Source organism: Carlito syrichta, unplaced genomic scaffold (assembly GCF_000164805.1).
Source record: "Carlito syrichta isolate Samal-C Ts95f unplaced genomic scaffold, Tarsius_syrichta-2.0.1 Scaffold98143, whole genome shotgun sequence".
Taxonomy (NCBI): domain Eukaryota; kingdom Metazoa; phylum Chordata; class Mammalia; order Primates; family Tarsiidae; genus Carlito; species Carlito syrichta.
The window spans coordinates 78298-96355 of record NW_007042239.1 but is presented as its reverse complement, the minus strand read 5'-3'; the positions used below and the strand labels follow the sequence as shown (position 1 = coordinate 96355).

Below are 18058 nucleotides of genomic sequence, written 5' to 3'. Positions count from 1 at the left end.
AATTTAATTTAATTAATTTATTTTGAATAGCGATCTCACTCTGTCGCCCATGCTGGAGTGCAGTGGCAGGATCATGGCTCACTGCAGCCTCAAACTCCTGGGCTCAAGTGATTCTCCCACTTCAGTCTCCCAAGTATCTGGGACTACGTGCATGCCATCGTGCCCAGCTAATTTTTTGATTTTTTTGATGTTTTTTGTTAGAGATGACATCTCACTACATTGCTCAGGCTGGTCTCAAACTCCTGGGCTCAAGTGATTCTCCTACCTTGGTCTCCCAGAGTGCTTGGATTACAGAGAACTTTAGAAAGTTCATCTCCCTAGCTCAGTGTTTGTTTCTTTCTGGCTAGATGACCTCTTCCTCCCCTCAATTGTCTGAGAAGCAAACTTTTCATTGATGTGAAAATAGAGGTTAAGACATCAATTCCAATGAGTATTCTTTCAGTGTTAGCATTTATTGGATTCTCTCTTAGTACAAACTTTATCCAGGTCTTGTCTCATCTGCCCAGAAACAGCTCACTGACATAGCATCCTATTTTTCATGACCTCTTTGGATGGATTTCTTTGTCTTTATTCTCGATTGTTTTCTGTTTTGGAGCAATCTAGACAGGTAATACCTCATACAAAACTATCTCATGCCTCATCTCCTTCACCAGCCAGTATCAGAAACTGATACCTAGTTTGGGAGGTATACATTTTAGTGTGCTTACATTCGGGGTACTTGGTCTGATCAGAAGAAATCCTTATTTATCATCCTTGAGTAAAAAGACAGTTATTTGCTCCCTAAAAGATTCTGGCACATCAGAATGTTTGTATTGTGTCAGATAGTCTGGGAATATTTATTGCATGAGCAAGCAATAAAGCAGAACCATTGGGAATCTGCATGGGGTTTGCAATCTCAACTCTGACACTAAATTAGAATAATGTATTAAATAGGAATGAATAGTGGTTAGTAGACTGTAGCTGTCAAATCGTAGACCCTCATATAAGTGGTCCTTGCTTTACAATGGCTAAAAGCATCTTTTAGAAATTAGAGGAAAGGATATCAGAGATGGACTCCTGATTGCTGAACTGAGTTGTAAGTACTCTGATCTTTTGGTTGCCTTTCAATAAATCAAAGCACCATGCTGTACACCTTAAACATATATATAATAACACAGTAATTACTAGGTGTTTTTTCTATTTGTTTGTTTATTTATTTATTTATTTATATTTTAGAGACAAAGTCTCCATCTGTCATCCAGGCTGGAGTGTAGTGGCACAGTCATGGCTCACTGCAGCCTTGAACTCCTGGGTTCAAGTGATCTTCCCGCCTCAGCCTCCCGAGTAGGTGGAAGTATAAGCAAGTGCCACCATGCCCAGCTAATTTTATTTTTTATTTCTTTTGTTTTTTTGAGTTGGAGTCTCACTCTGTCGCCCAGACTAGAGTGCAGTGGCCGCTCCCGGCCACCGCAGCCTCGACCTGCTGGGCTCCGGCGATCCTTCCGCCTCAGCCTTCCAAGTAGCTGGAACTACAGGCGCATGCTACCACACCCGGCAAATTTTTTGATTTATTGTAGAGATGAGGTCTCACCAAGTTACCCAGGTGGGTCTCAAACCCACGGGCTCAGGCAATTCACTCACCTCAGCCTCCCAAGGCGCGGGATTACAGGCTGAGCCACTGAGCCCGGCTTATTTTTTATTTCTTAAAGACACAGAATCTTGCTGTGTTTCCCAGGCTGGTCTTTATGTCCTTTCTTCTGAATCATTAGTCAGCAAATGTTTTTTGTAAAGGGCAAGATAGTAAATATTTTTTGACTTTGTAGGCCATATGGTTTCTGTTGTAGTTGCTCCACTTTGCTGTGTAGTGTGAAGGCACTCATAGATATGTATGTAAGTAAATGAGTTTGACTGTGTTCTGATAAAACTTATTTCCTAAAACAGATAACTGAATGGATTTAACGCACAGGCCATAGTTTACTGATCTCTGCTCTAAGTGAGAAGTTCTGGCTAAAAACTAATCATGGAGCTATCTTATTTGAGTTTTGTTTTAGAGATTGGAAATGGTTCTTCCTAGTTTTGGGGTTTAGTGGTCCAGGATCTTTTTGTCCTAGGTGCTGTCCCCCTTATCTTCTCTCCCAGAATCAGAGGTTTCTTCATGAAACCTCAGGCCTTTCATTTGTTGCCTTGTATCCAAGGGTATAGATTTGGCTGGGGAAGGGTAAGGTGATGAGGGTCTTTGCCCATTCAATCTCACAAGTCGTCTTACTTGTCAAGTGACCAGAGAAACATTAAAAATAAAATAGAACCCTAAGCCAAACTTTTTTTTTTTTTTGAGTTGGAGTCTCACTCTGTCTCCCAGACTGGAGTGCAGTGGCCGCTCCCGGCCACCGCAGCCTCCCCTGCTGGGCTCCGGTGATCCTTCCGCCTCAGCCTTCCAAGTAGCTGGAATTACAGGCATGTGCTACCATGCCTGGCTGATTTTTTGATTTATCTTAAAGATGAGATCTCGCTGCCCAGGCTGGTCTCGAACCCGCGGGCTCAGGCAATCCACTCACCTCAGCCTCCCAAAGGCACGGGATTACAGGCTGAGCCACCGAGCCCGGCAAGCCAAACAATTTTAATTTCCCTGTGACTACATTATTTTGAGTATACTTAGTACTTTATCTTTGGATCAACTTGAATATAAGGTCAATTCACCCTAGCCCCATCTTATTGTGTTAGCTTTCTCCTATCTCTTTGAAAGGGAAGCCAGTTGGCTGTCTCCTTTTCCTAAACTTTTGCTTTATTAAAGTTTTGTGGCTTAATATGTTAGAAGTGTTTTGGAAAAAGAAGACAGCAATTGACCAGGTGCGATGTCTCATGCCTGTAATCCCAGCACTTTGGGAGGCTGAGGTTGGAGGATTGCTTGAACCCAGAAGTTTGATACTAGCCTACCAGCCTAGGCCATACCAAGACTCATCTCTACAAAAAACACAAATTAGCTGGACATGATGACACTTTCCTGTAATCCCAGCTACTTGAGAGACTAAGGCGGAAGGACCATCTGAGCTCAGGGGGTCAAGGCTGCAGTGAGCCAGATCATGTCATTGTATTCCAGCCTGGGTGACAGGGTGAGACTCCAACATCAAAAAAAAAAAAAAAAGGCAGCGATTGATGTTACCACTCATAATTCTTTTTTTTTTTTTAGTTGCTTTTTTCTGTGTCTTGGTTTATTGGTTCTTGTCTTGACATGTCTAGTTTTTTGCAAATAGTTTGTTTTTTTTTTGAGTCAGAGTCTCACTCTATTGCCCAAGCTGGAGTGCAGTGTCAATGTTCATGGCCACCATAGCCCCGACCTGCTGGGCTCAGGTGTTCCTTCCTCCTCAGCCTTCCAAGTAGCTGGAACTGCAGGCACACGACTAATTTTTTTATTTATTGTAGAGATGAGGTCTGGCCAAGTTGCCCGGAGTGGTTTTGAACCTGTAAGCTCAGGCAATCCTCTCACCTCCACCTCCAAAAGTGCTGGGATTACAGGAGTGAGCCACTGAGCCTGCTGCACATTTTTAAAGACCAGGCGCAGTGACTCATGCCTATAATCCCAGCACTTTGGGAGGTGGAGGCGAGAGGGTTGCCTGAGTCCAGGGGTTTGAGACCAACCTAGGCAACTTGGTGAGACCTCGTCTCTACAATAAATTTTAAAAAGTAGCTGGGTATGGTTGTGCATATCTGTGATTCCAGCTACTTGGAAGGCTGAGGCAGAAGGATTGTCTGAGCCCTGCAGGTCGAGGCTGTGGTGGCCCTGAGTGTGCCACTGTGTTCCAGCCTGGGCAATAATGAGACACTGACTCAAAAAAAAAAGGAAGTTTTTAGAAATAGTCTAGCATAGATTTTTATTCGCCTGCTTCTAAAAGAATTCTTTCTAGGTGCTAGATTATTTCCGTTTGTTAAAAACATGATTTTTAATTTTTCTCCTAAGGTCTATTCTTTCAGGAACATAATGATTGAAGCTGTAATTCTGTTTTCTTATATGAAATATATAGGCTAGACATCTCTCCTAGTATGTTTACAATATCATCTTGGTCTTTTTTTTCCTGTTAAGTATCTCTGTTTAGCCTTATTCCTATAACAGTCGTTGTCAGATCATATTTCTTGCTTCTAGTTGCAATTGCTCTAATATACTGGCCCTCTTGTCCCTCTTGGGGGACACTCCAGTTAATTTTTAATGCAGTTTTTTCAAAGATATATCATTCAAAAGGATAAGGGAGGCGTTTTATTAATCTCTGTATCATAAGTACCTTTTATTAATTTCTGTATCACAAGCACCTTTCACATGGTGGATGGTTATCTAATGGTTATTTAAATTAAGAAATGAGTTAGCACGTGCCTGTAGTTTCAGCTACTTGAAAAGCTGAAGACGGAAGGATCGCCTAAACCCAGCAGGTTGAGGCTGCGGTGGCTGTGAGTGTGCCACTGCACTCCAGCCTGGGCGACAGAGTGAGACTCCAACTCAAAAAAAAAAAAAAAAAGCTTCTAAATTTGAATGTAAATGGGAATCCTTGGTAGGAAACTTCTCCCCCCTCATGGGTGGAATCCGGCCCTTTGGAGCTGAGCCATCTAGCACTATCTTGGTAGAAGACGATGTCTTTATCTGGAAGTCCATATCAGCTTGCCTAAATCACCCATGAGATGTATCATCTACAAAGAATTTTTCCCCCAATTTATAAAATTACTTAAAGAAAATTGGAAAACCGTATCTCATCAGGCCTCTAACAGATTATCTTTATTAAGAAGAATAAAGCATTATTCATTTAGGACTACCCTCAAGAATGAATGATGGCTTGTTATGATATTTAAATAAAAGGCTGCACACAGTTTCTAGGAATGGAGAATGGTGAAGATTTGTTTCTAAAAGGAAGAATAATAAGTGTATTTTGCCAAAAAAAATAAAAAATAAAAAATAAATTAAGAAATGAATCTGTGACCATTATAGATCTTCAGTTTCTTTATTTTCCTGTTCATTCCCTTTCAATATCTTTCCTTGTTTATTCCTCAAAAGGCATAAAGGGATTGTGTGTGTGTGGGTATGGGTGTGTGCGTGGATGTGGGTATGTGTATTAATGTAGCTGGTGGTAGAGGTAGGGAGCTAGACTTATATCTCTCTCAAGATCACATGACTGTCAATGCATGGCCTGGAAAAAGCCTTTCTAAGATGCTTGAATATAAGATTACTTATGTTTTACTACAGCTGCCATTAAGAAAAAACTTTTATGGACATTCAAGCTTAGTGATTATTACTCAAGTCTTACTGTATATGAAATAGCTTAACTGTTACTTAAAACTTTAAGGTTTTAAAAATAATGTTCTAAACCTTCAATTTGGCTCTGTTTTCCATCTTATAAATAGAATTGATTCGACTACTTATGGCATCTGAGATAAGTAATCGAAAATTCATAAGCCAGGTTTTCTTTTGTGAAAGATGCAGAGGTTGATATCTCATAAATAAAAGGGTATATGTACTTCTTGTTCCAGATTACTATCTTAAATTGTACCTATGAGGAAATGGGTAGTTGACAGTATAGATCACTGATAGAATAACTGATGAAGTAATACTGTTAAATAAAACATAATACCAGTGGTTCACATTTCAGCACACTGAAAATGTAAACTTCAAAGCAATGTGAATGAAACAATTAAAAGATTTCTATGTAACTTGTTGCTGTTCTAGTCCTTAGTCTCAAGTTTTGTGTATGTAGCCTAATAAGTAACTATAAGCCAGCCAAGTTTTATTTTTTATTTTTATATTTGGAAACAAAGTTTTGCTCTGTCACCCAGGCTAGAGTGCAGGGTGCAATCATAGCTCACTGCAGCCTTGAACTCCTGGACTTGAGTGATTCTTCCAGCTCAGCCTCCTGAGTAGCCAGGACTATAGACGTTCACTACTATGCCTTGCTAATTTTTGAATTATTGTAGAGATGACGTCTTTTTGTATTGCCCAGGCTGGTCTCGAACTCCTGGTCTCAGGCAGTCCTCTCGCCTCAGCCTCCCAAAGTACTGGGATTACAGGTGTGAGCCACTGCACCCAGCAAGGTTATATAAGGATTTTCCTGGAAAAATCCCCTAAGTTATTCATATGGTACAGTGTTTAGACATATATATCCCTAAGTTCAACACAGTCCTTTTTTTCATCAGTATTAGAATAAATCAGTGTTTGTTTGCTGGGGCCAATGATGTTGTTAGCTTGCATGTAGAGACTATATCTCATGAAAAATGCATAATTTAAAATAGTAGAATCTCATTCAGCTTGATGAGAGGCATGTGGGAACTGATATAAACTGAGAATTCCCAACTCTCTTGGTATTTTTTGATCTATCAGTAGTATACCACTTTTTCCTTTAAAATGGTACTGAAAACCATAGATATAAATTAGTGATATAATTATGTATTTTGTAACTGTTACATATGTGAGATTAACTAAAAAAATGATTCTAAAAATGATGGTACACATTCATGAACCTGAACTTTTAACTGTTTATCAACATTCCAAATACTTCTGCCTAAAACATAAAAAAATTCTTTAGTGACTGACATGTAAAATGCATTGCTTGATTTTCATATTTTGCTAAGAATTAATAATGTGGATCTCTTTCACTAGCCTGAGTAATCAAGAACTGATGAGGCACAGTGTGGCATTGAGGAATGTTCATTTGACTAGTTTCACAGGTCTCGGGCTCTCGCCCCAGGTCTGTCATTAACCCACTCTGTGATCCTGGGCAAGTCATATTCTCATCTGTAAAATGCACAGTGCGGACTTTATAACCTTGACAGTTATGAAGATTTTCCTCTGGGGGAAGGGAAGCAAACATGTAAAATAAGTTGTTTATCTTGCTATGTAAATTATCCCTGAGAGTTAATGACTTTCTAGAAATGATGTATAATCCCTTTTGAATTTGTGTATATCTCATCTGTTGCAGGATGCTTTAATTTGGATCCCAATAGAGTTTTGGATGTCATTTTAGAAGTGTTTGAATGCAGGCCAGAGCATGATGACTTCTTTATATCTTTATTAGAATCTTACATGAGTATGTGTGAACCGCAAACACTGTGTCATATTCTTGGGTTCAAGTTCAAGTTTTACCAGGTAAACAAACAAACAAAAATGTGTATATGTGTATATACAGAGGTTAATTTCTTAATTTGATATGTATAATTTAATTTGAGTTTTATTTGTAAATGATTGGTTTCAACTTAAGCATTCCATGGAGGAGATAAATAGATAGCTAATCATGCAATGTGACAAGTGCTATATTAGCAGTATGAATGATGTGCTATGAAAACCTAGAGGAAAGCATAATTAATTTTTGCCTTGGGAGAGGTTGAGTCAGAGAAGACTTTATAGATGTAACCTTTGTTACCTGGTCCTTGAAGGATGAGTAAGAGTTTGTTAAGTTTTTCTATGCATGCGTAGCAAACAGAATAAATATGTGGTGATGTGAATATATACATGACATTGAAGGAATGGTCCATAGGTTGATGTGGCTGGATTGTAAGATGAGAAGAGAAAAGGCAGGAAATGAAGTTAGAAAGGTAGGTGTACTTTAGATTGTCATGGACTTTGAATACTGAGCTAGAAGTATATTTTATTTTTTCTGAGATGGAGTCTTGCTATTGTGCTCAGACTAGTCTAGAACTCCTGGGCTAAAGCAGTCTTCTTCCTCAGCCTTCTAAGGACCATGCCTACTAATTTTTTTTTTTTGAGTGATGGAGTCTTACTTTGTTGTCCAGGCTGGTCTTGAATGGGATTTTTTATGGATATGAATAAATACTTGAAGCACATATGATGTCATTATTCACTTAAAATACTAACAGTATCTATCAAACTAATCTATGCCTCTGATTATTTCTCTTTCAACCTATCTTTCATATTATTGTTACTCTTGCTTTCTAAAAGAGACCTAACTGAGGCACTCCACTACTCAAAAACCTTTGCTTGTAGGATGAAACTCAAACTTCTTGTGGCAGAAAAAGTTCTTCACAATCTGGCACTACTTTCCATCCTTATCTTTAGTAGTTTTTTTCTATAAATCTATTATTCTAGTCATTTTAAATGCCTAGACTTTTCCTGAACTTAGGTATACACATTGCTATGAACCTTTATCTATGTAATTCCTTATAACTAGAAAACTAATCTTATCCAACCCTCTCACTTTTCTTCATCTTGTGAACTCCTGTTTATTCTTTAAGATCAAACGCTATTTGCTCTGTAAAGTCTTAATTGATACTTAACTTATGCAGAATTAGTCATTTCTTAATCTATATTCTCATTAAACTTCACACATACTTCTAGCACACATCAGGTTATGTTAGAATAAACTGCATCTATCTCCTTCGCCAGATTGTATACCATAGAGTGCAGATTCTATGTTTATTAATTCCTGTGGATTAGTTTGTTGCTTAACCTATAGCAAATGCTCACTAATGTAAATGAGTGATCTATGTTTTAGGAAAATAACTCTTTTGATAGCATGGAGGATTTTAATGTAATAAAGCCTTCATTGTCCTTTTGTTATAGCTTTGATGCTTTGTCTACTTGCCTGAGATAGTAAGCTAGACAAAAACACTCATTCATTGAATGTTTATGATATGCTGTTGCTTTGCTAGGCACTGAGATTACTCTCGTGAAGATAACTGTCTATTCCTGTACTCTTGGAACTTGAGTTCATGATGATAAGAGAATTCCTTTTAGGATTCTCAAATGGTATACTACCTACTGCCTTTGCTTATCTTTTGGTTTCTATTATCTGGGATATTCTGGAAGACAGAAGAGAAAGCAGATAAGAATTTAAAAGCATATATGAAGGGGGACCCAAAAAAACCCGGAATAATTTTTTGGAGGGCAGGCCCCTTATAGTACACTCCGAATTTGTTCCTCCGGATCAAGCAGTCAACCAGAGTTTTTACCTGGAAGTTTTTAGAAAGTTGCATCACGATTTGCAGAAGAAATGTCCTGAGGTGTGGCAAACAGATGACTGGTTCTTCCACCATGACAATGCACCTGCGCACACCACACTGAGTGTTCAGCAGTGTTTGACCAAAAACGGCATGACCCTCATGCCCTATTCACCCAGTCTCGCCCTAAGTGACTTTTTTTGTTTCCCTGGATGAAAAAAGTTCTCAAAGGGAAATGTTTTGCTGATGTGGAAGGGTGAATCAAAAATGGCAGAAGCACTAAAAGTCATCGAAATTGACAAACTCAAAAACTGTTTTGAGCAGTGGAAGAAGCATCTCGATAGATTGCATCAAATGGAGAGTACTTCTAAGGTGACTGAAGTTTAGACATGTAAGAGTAAATACACAATTTTTAATAAATAAGTTCTGGATTTTTTTGGGTACCCCCTCATAGCTTTTCGAGACCAAACAAGAGACATGTCAAGGTTTTTTGGGCAGGAGCACAACACCTTTGTTCAAAAATTAGCATTGGCAGCTGTTGCTTTTCATACCAGCAGCCAGAGAGTTCACTCTTAGTATTGGGAAAGAGAGGTTCAAGTATTCCATAAAATTTTAAGAGGAACCAAAGAGGATTGCTTTGGGTGTGATAACATGAAACCAAATGATTAAGTGGAAGGGTGACAGAAATCTGATTTGTGCATGATTAATTAAAATATAGATTAGAGCTTTAGAGACTGTAGGTTTCAGCGTATATGTCAGTGAATAATGATGACCTATTGTAAAACATCAAGTTGAGTGTGAATTTTAGAATTAAAAACCTTTTTTTTTTTAAATGAAAACATTCTTTTGGTTTCTGAGCCTGTAATCCCAGCACTTTGGGAGACCGAGGCGAGTGGATTGTCTGAGCCAGCGGGTTTGAGACCAGCCCAGGCAATATGGCGAGACCTTGTCTCTACAATAAATAAAAAATTAGTTAGGCGTGGTAGCACACGTCTGTAGTTCTGGCTATTTGGAAGGCTGAGCTGGAGGGATCTCTGGAGTCCAGTAGGTCAATGCTGGGGTGACCTTGAGCATGCCACTACATTCTGGCCTGGGCAACGGAGTGAAATTCCAACTCAAAAAAAAAAATAGAAACATTCTTAAGTCTCATACATGATTCATGATTAAAAAAAGGAAAACATTCCTTATAATGTAGCATTTTTTAAGACTGAATTAAAATAAACCTGGAGGATTGACAGTATTTGAACAATCCTTCTTTTTGTAGATCATGGCATTTTTCTTATAGAATACTCAGCCAAGAAATACTTGATTTAGCAAACTGTTCATGCAAAGAGTAACCCTCATATTGCCCTTTGTAATACCATTCCCTTGATTCTGTTGCCAGAGCTGTCTTGTCACTGTGAGAATATGTAGTCTTAAGGGTCACTGAGGGTAAGGGAAGAAATGTCAGAGATTTTTGATAATTTGTGATCTGGATGTAAAGTAAGAAAAGCTATGAAAATTAAGAACTGCTTAGACGATGTAACCTTGGAAGTGGGCGCCCAGGCATGTATGGTCCATCTGTGTATTTGGTCCCTTGCCTAACTCTACCAACTCTGTTTCCTTTGATAACCTAAAATGTTCATGCTCTCTTCACCCAACTCATCTTTTGACCAACTGGCCATTATCTGGATTAACAGGCTTCTTTTTTCCCCTTAATGCTAATACTATGACATCAGTGAGAGTGATTTTATTCTAGTGTCAACCTGTGATTAGCTGTTCTGGATGTTTTATTATGAACATTTTCAAATGTAGAAAAGAGTGAATAGTGTAAAGAATATCTATAACCCATGACCTAGAATTGTGTTTATTAATATTTTGCCATATTTTAAAAAATATTAATTTGTATTACAGATATCATAAAGCTTCCTCCTAAATTAGTGTAGTTTGTACTTTTTAAAAGTAAGGGCATTTTTCTATGTAGCCATAATGTAAATTTTATACCTAACTAGATTACTACCATATAATAAATCCAGATTGTATTTATATTTTCCAGTTTGCCCCCCAAATGCATTTTATAGCTGGTTTGCTCAAATGATGATTCAATCGAAGACTACATGTTGTATATGAGTATAAGAATTCTTTAGTTTCTTTTCATTTAAAATAGTGCCCCCCTCATTTTTTAATGGCATTGACTTATTGATAAGACCACCCCCTAAAAAACTCCTACCTTTTAGATGTATTTACTTGCTTTTTCATTATTGATCTAATTGTTTTTTGTCCCTTGTATTTGTTATATGCTTGGAGTTAGGTCTAAAGGCTTGATTATGTTCAGGTAAAATATTTAATGACAAAAATACTTCTTGGGTTGTGGTATATTTTATATTATATAACATCTAATGTCTGTCTGTCTTTAAATAGTTCAGTAAGTTGGTGGCAGTCTGATGCCTCCATTATACGATGACACCTCCACCTCAGCCCACCCCCCCCATTAGTAGCAAGTAATCTGCAGGTTGATACTTTGACACTATGTGAATATCCAGTTTCTTATTAATTTTAAGTGGTTGAGCCAGTATTTTCCTTAGGTGTTCCACATTGTTGATTTAAGCATTTTATCATGCCCTCTATATTTATTAGCTGTCATTCTTTTGTAAAGAAAAGTTGTTCTTTATTGCTGGGTGCCGTGGCTCACACCTGTAATCCCAACACTTTGGGAGGCCGAGGCAAGAGGATTGCTTGAGCCCATGGGATTGAGGCTAGGCTGGGCAACTTGGCGAGACCCTGTTTCTACAATAAATCAGAACAATTAGCTGGGTGTGTTGGCACATGCCTGTAGTTCCAGCTACTTGGAAGACTGAGGCGGAAGGATCACCTGAGCCCGGCAGGTCAAGGCTACGGTAACTGTGAGCATGCCACTGTGTTCCAGCCTGGGTGACAGACAGACTCCAACTAAAAAAAAAATAAATAATAAAAATAAAAAAGAAAAGTTGTTTATTATTCACTTATTATAACTCAAACTATTTGATGAAAAATTTCTCATTATTTACCAAGCTATCAGAGTAAGGAGTTTCTTTAGTAGCAACTTCCAATTGTGACATGAATGGTGTATGAGAGAGAAAGAAAAGAAGAGAATATGTATGTGTATGTGTGTGTTGACTTGTGTTTTCAAGGGATTAATCTGTTTGATTGTGGCAGCAGTGGATGTTGATGAGATTCTGAATATATTTGAAGGTAGAGCCAGTAGTGTTTGCTGATGGATTGGATGCAGGAAGTGAGAAAATAGAGTTAAAGACTATTCTGAAGCTTTTTTGGACTAAACAGTTAAAAAGATGTTACTGTATTGTCATCAACTTAGGGGAAACTGCAGGTGAAATGGGTTTGGAGTACTGGGGATAGGAATCAGGAATTCAGTTTGGGGCATTTTAAGTTTGAAATGTCTCTTAGACATTCAAGTGTAAATAACAGATATATGGATCTGGCAAATAACTGGATGTATCAACCTGTTGTTCAAGAGAGTGGACTGGGTTAGAAAGGGAAATATGAGTATCACAAGCATGTAGATGATATTTAAGGATATGATACTGGATGAAATTACCAAGGGTTGTATATTGCGAGATAAGAGAGAGAAAACCAAGGACTGAGCCCTGAGGCACTCCGGTGTTAAGGGTTTAGGAGAAGAGGAGGAATCAGCAAAAAAGGTAGGGGGGAATAGTATGTGAGGTAAGAGGAAAACAAAGAGAATGTGGCATTTTAGAAGCTAAATGTAGGAACGAATCATTAACTCTGCCAAATGCCTCTAGTAGGTCATTTAAGGACTGAAAATCAACCATTGGATTTATCACCAGGGAGGTGAAAACTTGCAATTTTGGTGGAGTTGGGATGGTATTCAGAGAGAATGGGAAGAGCAGAATTGAGATCTGTGACATTTGACAACTTTATCAAGCAGTTGCTACTGGGGGTACAGACAGATAGGGTGGTAGGTGGTAGGGAAAGTGGACTCAACAGAAAGATTGTTTTTAAGATGCGGAGAGAACACATTTGTATGCTGATGGTAATTATTGAGTAGAAAGGGGAAAGATGGTGATACAGGAGAAAGAGAAGAGAATTATTGGATCAGTGTTCCTGAGTGGGATAGAGAGAATGGAGTTTAGTGCTTAGGTGGGTGGATCAACTTTATATAGCTGCCTAGGCAGGTCCCTGAGGAGGTATTCCAGAAGAAGGCATTGTTATCGTAGATGACAGCTCTGTGAGTGTTATCACACTGAAGATCTTCCAGTGGGATAAGATATGGGGAGGTGGAAGACAGTGATACCGATTATCCTGACCCTGTGTGCCGGCTGGGTGGCAGTGGCAGGTTCATGGACACCCCAGCGTCGACCTGCTGGGCTCAGGCAATCCTTCTGCTTCAAAGTAGCCAGAACTACAGACTCGCAGTACTGTGCTTGGCTAATTTTTGATTTATTGTAGAGACAAGGTCTTGCCAACTTGCCTGGGCTGGTCTCGAACTCTCAGGCTCAGGCAATCCTCTCACCTCAGCCTCTCAAAGTGCTGGGATTTAGGCTGATCAAGCCCGGCTTGTGTCTTAGTTTTTAACAAAAATTTTTTAACTTAAAAAGTTAAAAAGGCAACCCCTTCGGGTCCCCTCCTACTGTGGGAGCTTTTCAGTCCTCTCAATAAATCCTGCTTTTAAAAAAGTTAAAAAAAATCGAGTTCATCTATAATAAGGTGTGAGAAGGTCTCTTATGTAGGTACAGTTATGGGTTGGTGTGATTGTGGGAGTTTGTAGAAGTCCATTAGATTGTTTTAATTTTCTTACTGAGATAGAAAGCAAGGCTGTCAGTTGAGAAAGAGGATGAGAGAGGAGGTACGGAAAGAAGATAGGAAGTACAGTTTACACAATACACAACAATGTTTCAGTCAACAATGGACTGCATATATGACAGTGGTCTCATAAGAGTATAATGGAACAGGAACATGTAGCTGAAGAAGAGGCCAGAGAAAAGGAAACTGCAGAAGAACTCTCAAGAAAATTCACAGTGAAGGGTTTATCAGAAGCTTTTGCAGACCTCAACAAACTTTTTAAAATTTGAAAACATAAACCCCCAGTACCAAAAGGTTTTAATTAATAGAGAAGAATCTTCCTGGGGTATTATCTACTTACAAGCTAGCCTATGATGAAAAAAAAGCAACAAATCAAGTAAATCACCATGTACATATTTCTGAAATAAGTGACACCTCCTCAAAAAGAACCTCAGGCAGGTCCTTCAGGAGATATTCCAGAAGAAGGCATTATAATCGTAGGAGATGACAGCTCCATGTGTGTTATTGCCCTGAAGGTGTTCCAGTGGGGCAAGATGTAGAGGTGGAAGACAGTGATATTGATGATCCTGACCCTGTGTAGGCCTAGGCTAATGTGTGTATTTGTGTCTTCGTGTTTAACAAAAATATTTAAAAAGTAAAAGATCCTAGCCGGGCTCAGTGGCTCAGCCTGTAATCCCGCGCCTTTGGGAGGCTGAGGTGAGTGTATTGCCTGAGCCCGCGGGTTCGAGACCCACCTGGGCAGCGAAGTCTCATCTCTACAATAAATCAAAAAATTAGCCGGGTGTGGTAGCACGCGCTTCTAGTTCTCACTACTTGGAAGGCTGAGGTGGAAGGATCACCGGAGCCCAGCAGATCGAGGCTGCGGTGGCTGGGAGCGACCATTGCACTCCAGTCTGGGTGACAGAGTGAGACTCCAACTCAAAAAAAAAAAAAAAAAAAGTAAAAGGTCTTAAAAATAGAAAAAAAACTCTTTTATAAAATAAGGACATAAAGAAAGAAAATATTTGTGTGCAGTTGTACAGTTTTTTTAAGCTAAGTATTATTACAGAAGAGTCTAGTTTAAAAAATTTATAAAGTTGAAAAGTTACAGTAAGCTAAGCTTAATTTATTATTGAAGAAATTTTTATCTTATAGATTTAGTGTAGCCTAGGTGTATAGTGTTTATAAAGTACACAGTGGTATACAGTAATGTCCTCAGCCTTCACATTCACTCACTGGCTCACCCAAAGCAACTTTCAGTCCTGTATACTCCATTCATGATAAATGCCCTACAAAGGTGTACCATTTTTAATTTTTATGTTATATTTTTACTGTACCATTTTATGTTTAGATAGGGTTAGATATGCAAAACTTAGCATTGTGTTGCAGTTGCCCATAGTATTCAGTACAGCAACATGCTGTACAGGTTTGTAGCCAGGAACAACAGGCTATACCATATAGCCTATGTGCATTGTAGGCTATACCATCTAAGTTTGTGTAAGCACACTCCGTAATGTTCGCACATTGTTAAGTGATGCATGACTGTAGTTAAGTGAATGGATGGGACAAATAGAGTAGATTGCCCAGCAGCATTAAGGGTCTGTTTGAGGCCATCTGAGTGAAATCAGCATTATGGAGGGGTTGTAACTATTGCTTATAATAAGTTTTAGGCTGTGGAGTTAGTGGCTGAGATAGGGTAAAGGAGATCTTTGGAAGACAAAGGGTTCAAGAGAACTGAGAGGCCACGTGGTGGATCACCTACATGTATATGAAAATTGTTATATGTTAAGAAAGGAGTAGAGTTGGAGAGAGTGGCAGTGGGTCATAAGCTTAGGTCATTGTTAAATGAAGGACAGTGACTCAGGGATCTAGAGATGGCAACAATAAGACATCACTGAAAATGGCATAGTAGAGAACTCCAGAGCTCTGTTGTTCCACAGAAGCAACTAATGGACTAGAAACTGTCAGTCAACTTTGCAAAGCTCTAGAATGTAGTAAAAAAAACTACAGCAATCAGGAAAAGGCTTGGGGAAAGATAAAGCTGCTGTTTTGGAGTAGAGAATGCTGTGGCATTTTAAGTTGATTGCCTACTAGCCCCACACCTAGATCAATGTTGGCCATGATGATAGAAACCCACCCTCCTGGTGCAGGTCACTAATGCCAGAGGGAGCAAAGAATTGTATTTGTGGGTTTTACTCTGTCTGACCATTCCCCAAAGGAAGGACTGGTGCAAGGGCCTGTCTTTGTTTCTTTTGACTAGGAGTATTCCCAGGACTGGGGTGGCTTTTGCCAAAAGCACTTGAAGGAACAACTATTGTTTATAGCAGTGTGGAGCAAGGAACAACAATTGAGACAAGCAATAGTGAGACTGAAAAGCCTGAGAAGGAGCATGTTAGGAGATAGATAACGTGGGAAATAAGGGGTTTTTAAAAGCTTCCAAATATATTAGGAAATTAAGATCATTCACATGCCCAGAGCTGAATACATAGTTAGAAAAGGCTTGAGAAGACCCTAAGCTTTCTCCTCTGGTTGCTGTTCAGGCTCTGAGCAAGCAGGAAGTGAAGACTGAGGCAGATCTGTAAATGACCTGGCCAAACATTGAGGAATGCCCTATACAGCAGAGTGAGTCTGCAAAGACTGAGAGAGTCCCCCCTTTTTCCTTTTTATTGGCTCCAGGCTTTTTAATAAGATTGTCAATATGCCAGTTGGTTATTAAGTTAATAGAACATAGATTTCAGTGGCCACACATGACAACAAATACAGACTTGACAAAGAGTTTAGAAAAGTTACTAAACAGGCAAACAACAATAAACCACAAACAAGCAGCATCATTCAACCCCAGGGAGGAAGGAGAACTGATTTCCAGATTTGCCACCTAATTTTCAACATGTCCAGTTTTCAACAAACAATGAGGCATGGAAAGAAACAAGGAGGTATGGCTTATTCACAGGAAAAAATAAATTAATAGAAACTGTCCCAGAGGACGTCCTGGCAGTGGACTTACTAGATAAGGAATTTAAATCAACAGTCCTAAATATACTTTAGGAGCTAATGGAAACCAGGAGAGTGCTGTCTCACCAAATAGAGAACATCAGTAAAGAGGTAGAAATTATGAAAAGGAACCAAGTAGATATTTTGGAGTTGAAAAGTATACCAAAATTAAAAATTTGCTGTAGAGGTTCAAGAGTAGAGAGGAAGCTATATGATGAAATAAAGAGCATTAGTAAAGAACTCTGTAGGTAAAATATGAAAGTCAGTATTACTGCACTTTTGGTTTCTAACTCCTCTTTTTTTCCCCTATATTATTTAAAATACAAAGATATACAACAGTCGTTATAAATCTAACTCCTCTTTTTTCCCCTATATTATTTAAAATACAAAGATATACAACAGTAGTTATAAATCTATTAAATAGCACATTATGTATAAAGACATAATTTGTGACTAACAATATAAAGGGAGAGGAATGGAGTGTAAAGGTGCAGAGGTTTTGTATACTAAGTTGAAGCTAAGTTGGTGTTAATTCAGACTAGGTTGTTGTAAGTTTAAAATGTTAATTTTAATATCCAGGGTAACCACTAAGAAAATTACAAAAAACTAAACAGAAAAGAGAGGGAGGAGGGAGTAAAAATGGTACACACATACACACACACACACACACACACACACACACACACACACACACACACACACACACACACACACACCCCAAACAAAAAAGAAGGCAGTAATGGAGGAAATGAGGAACAAAAAATATGACAAATAGGAAATGATAGAAATTCATTCTTATCATTAATTACTGTAAATGCAAAAAGATTAAAATCACTAATTAAAAAGTAGGATTTGGCAGAACATATAAAAATAGCATGATCTGGTTTTGTTCTTTGTATAAGAAACTTACTTTAGATCCAGAGATACAAATAGCCTGAAACTGAAAGAATGGAAAAATTCCATGCAGGCAATATGCAGGAAAGACCCTGGAGTAGCTATACAAATATCAGACAAAATAAACTTTAAGACAATTTTTATAAGACACAATGAAGGACACTGTATATTGATAAAATGGGCAACCTACAGAGAAGATATAACAATTATAAACATATATGCAACAAACAACAGAGCCCCAATGTAAGTGAAGCAAATATTGACAGAATCGAAGGAAACACAGTTCTATAATAATTGAACATTTCCATGCTCTACTCTCATTAATGGTTACAACAGTTAGAAGAAAGATTAGTAAGAAAATAGAAGACTTGAACAACATCATAAACCAATTAGATCTAACATATATAGAACACTTCACCCAACAACAGAATAAACATCCTTCTTAATGCATGTGGAACATTGTTCAGAATAGACTGTATTAGACTACAAA

At 38.4% G+C, this 18058-nt stretch overlaps 1 protein-coding gene across 2 annotated transcripts in view; it reads left to right on the top strand.

Annotated features, from left to right (window-relative positions):
• Nucleotides 1–18058, top strand: part of THOC2 (THO complex 2) — a 131622-nt gene that overhangs the window by 50730 nt on the left and 62834 nt on the right. For both annotated transcript variants that reach the window (XM_008063157.2, XM_021714909.1), the window contains exon 8: nt 6930–7096. In XM_008063157.2, the coding sequence (XP_008061348.1) occupies nt 6930–7096 (167 nt within the window). The remainder of the gene's footprint in view (nt 1–6929; nt 7097–18058) is intronic.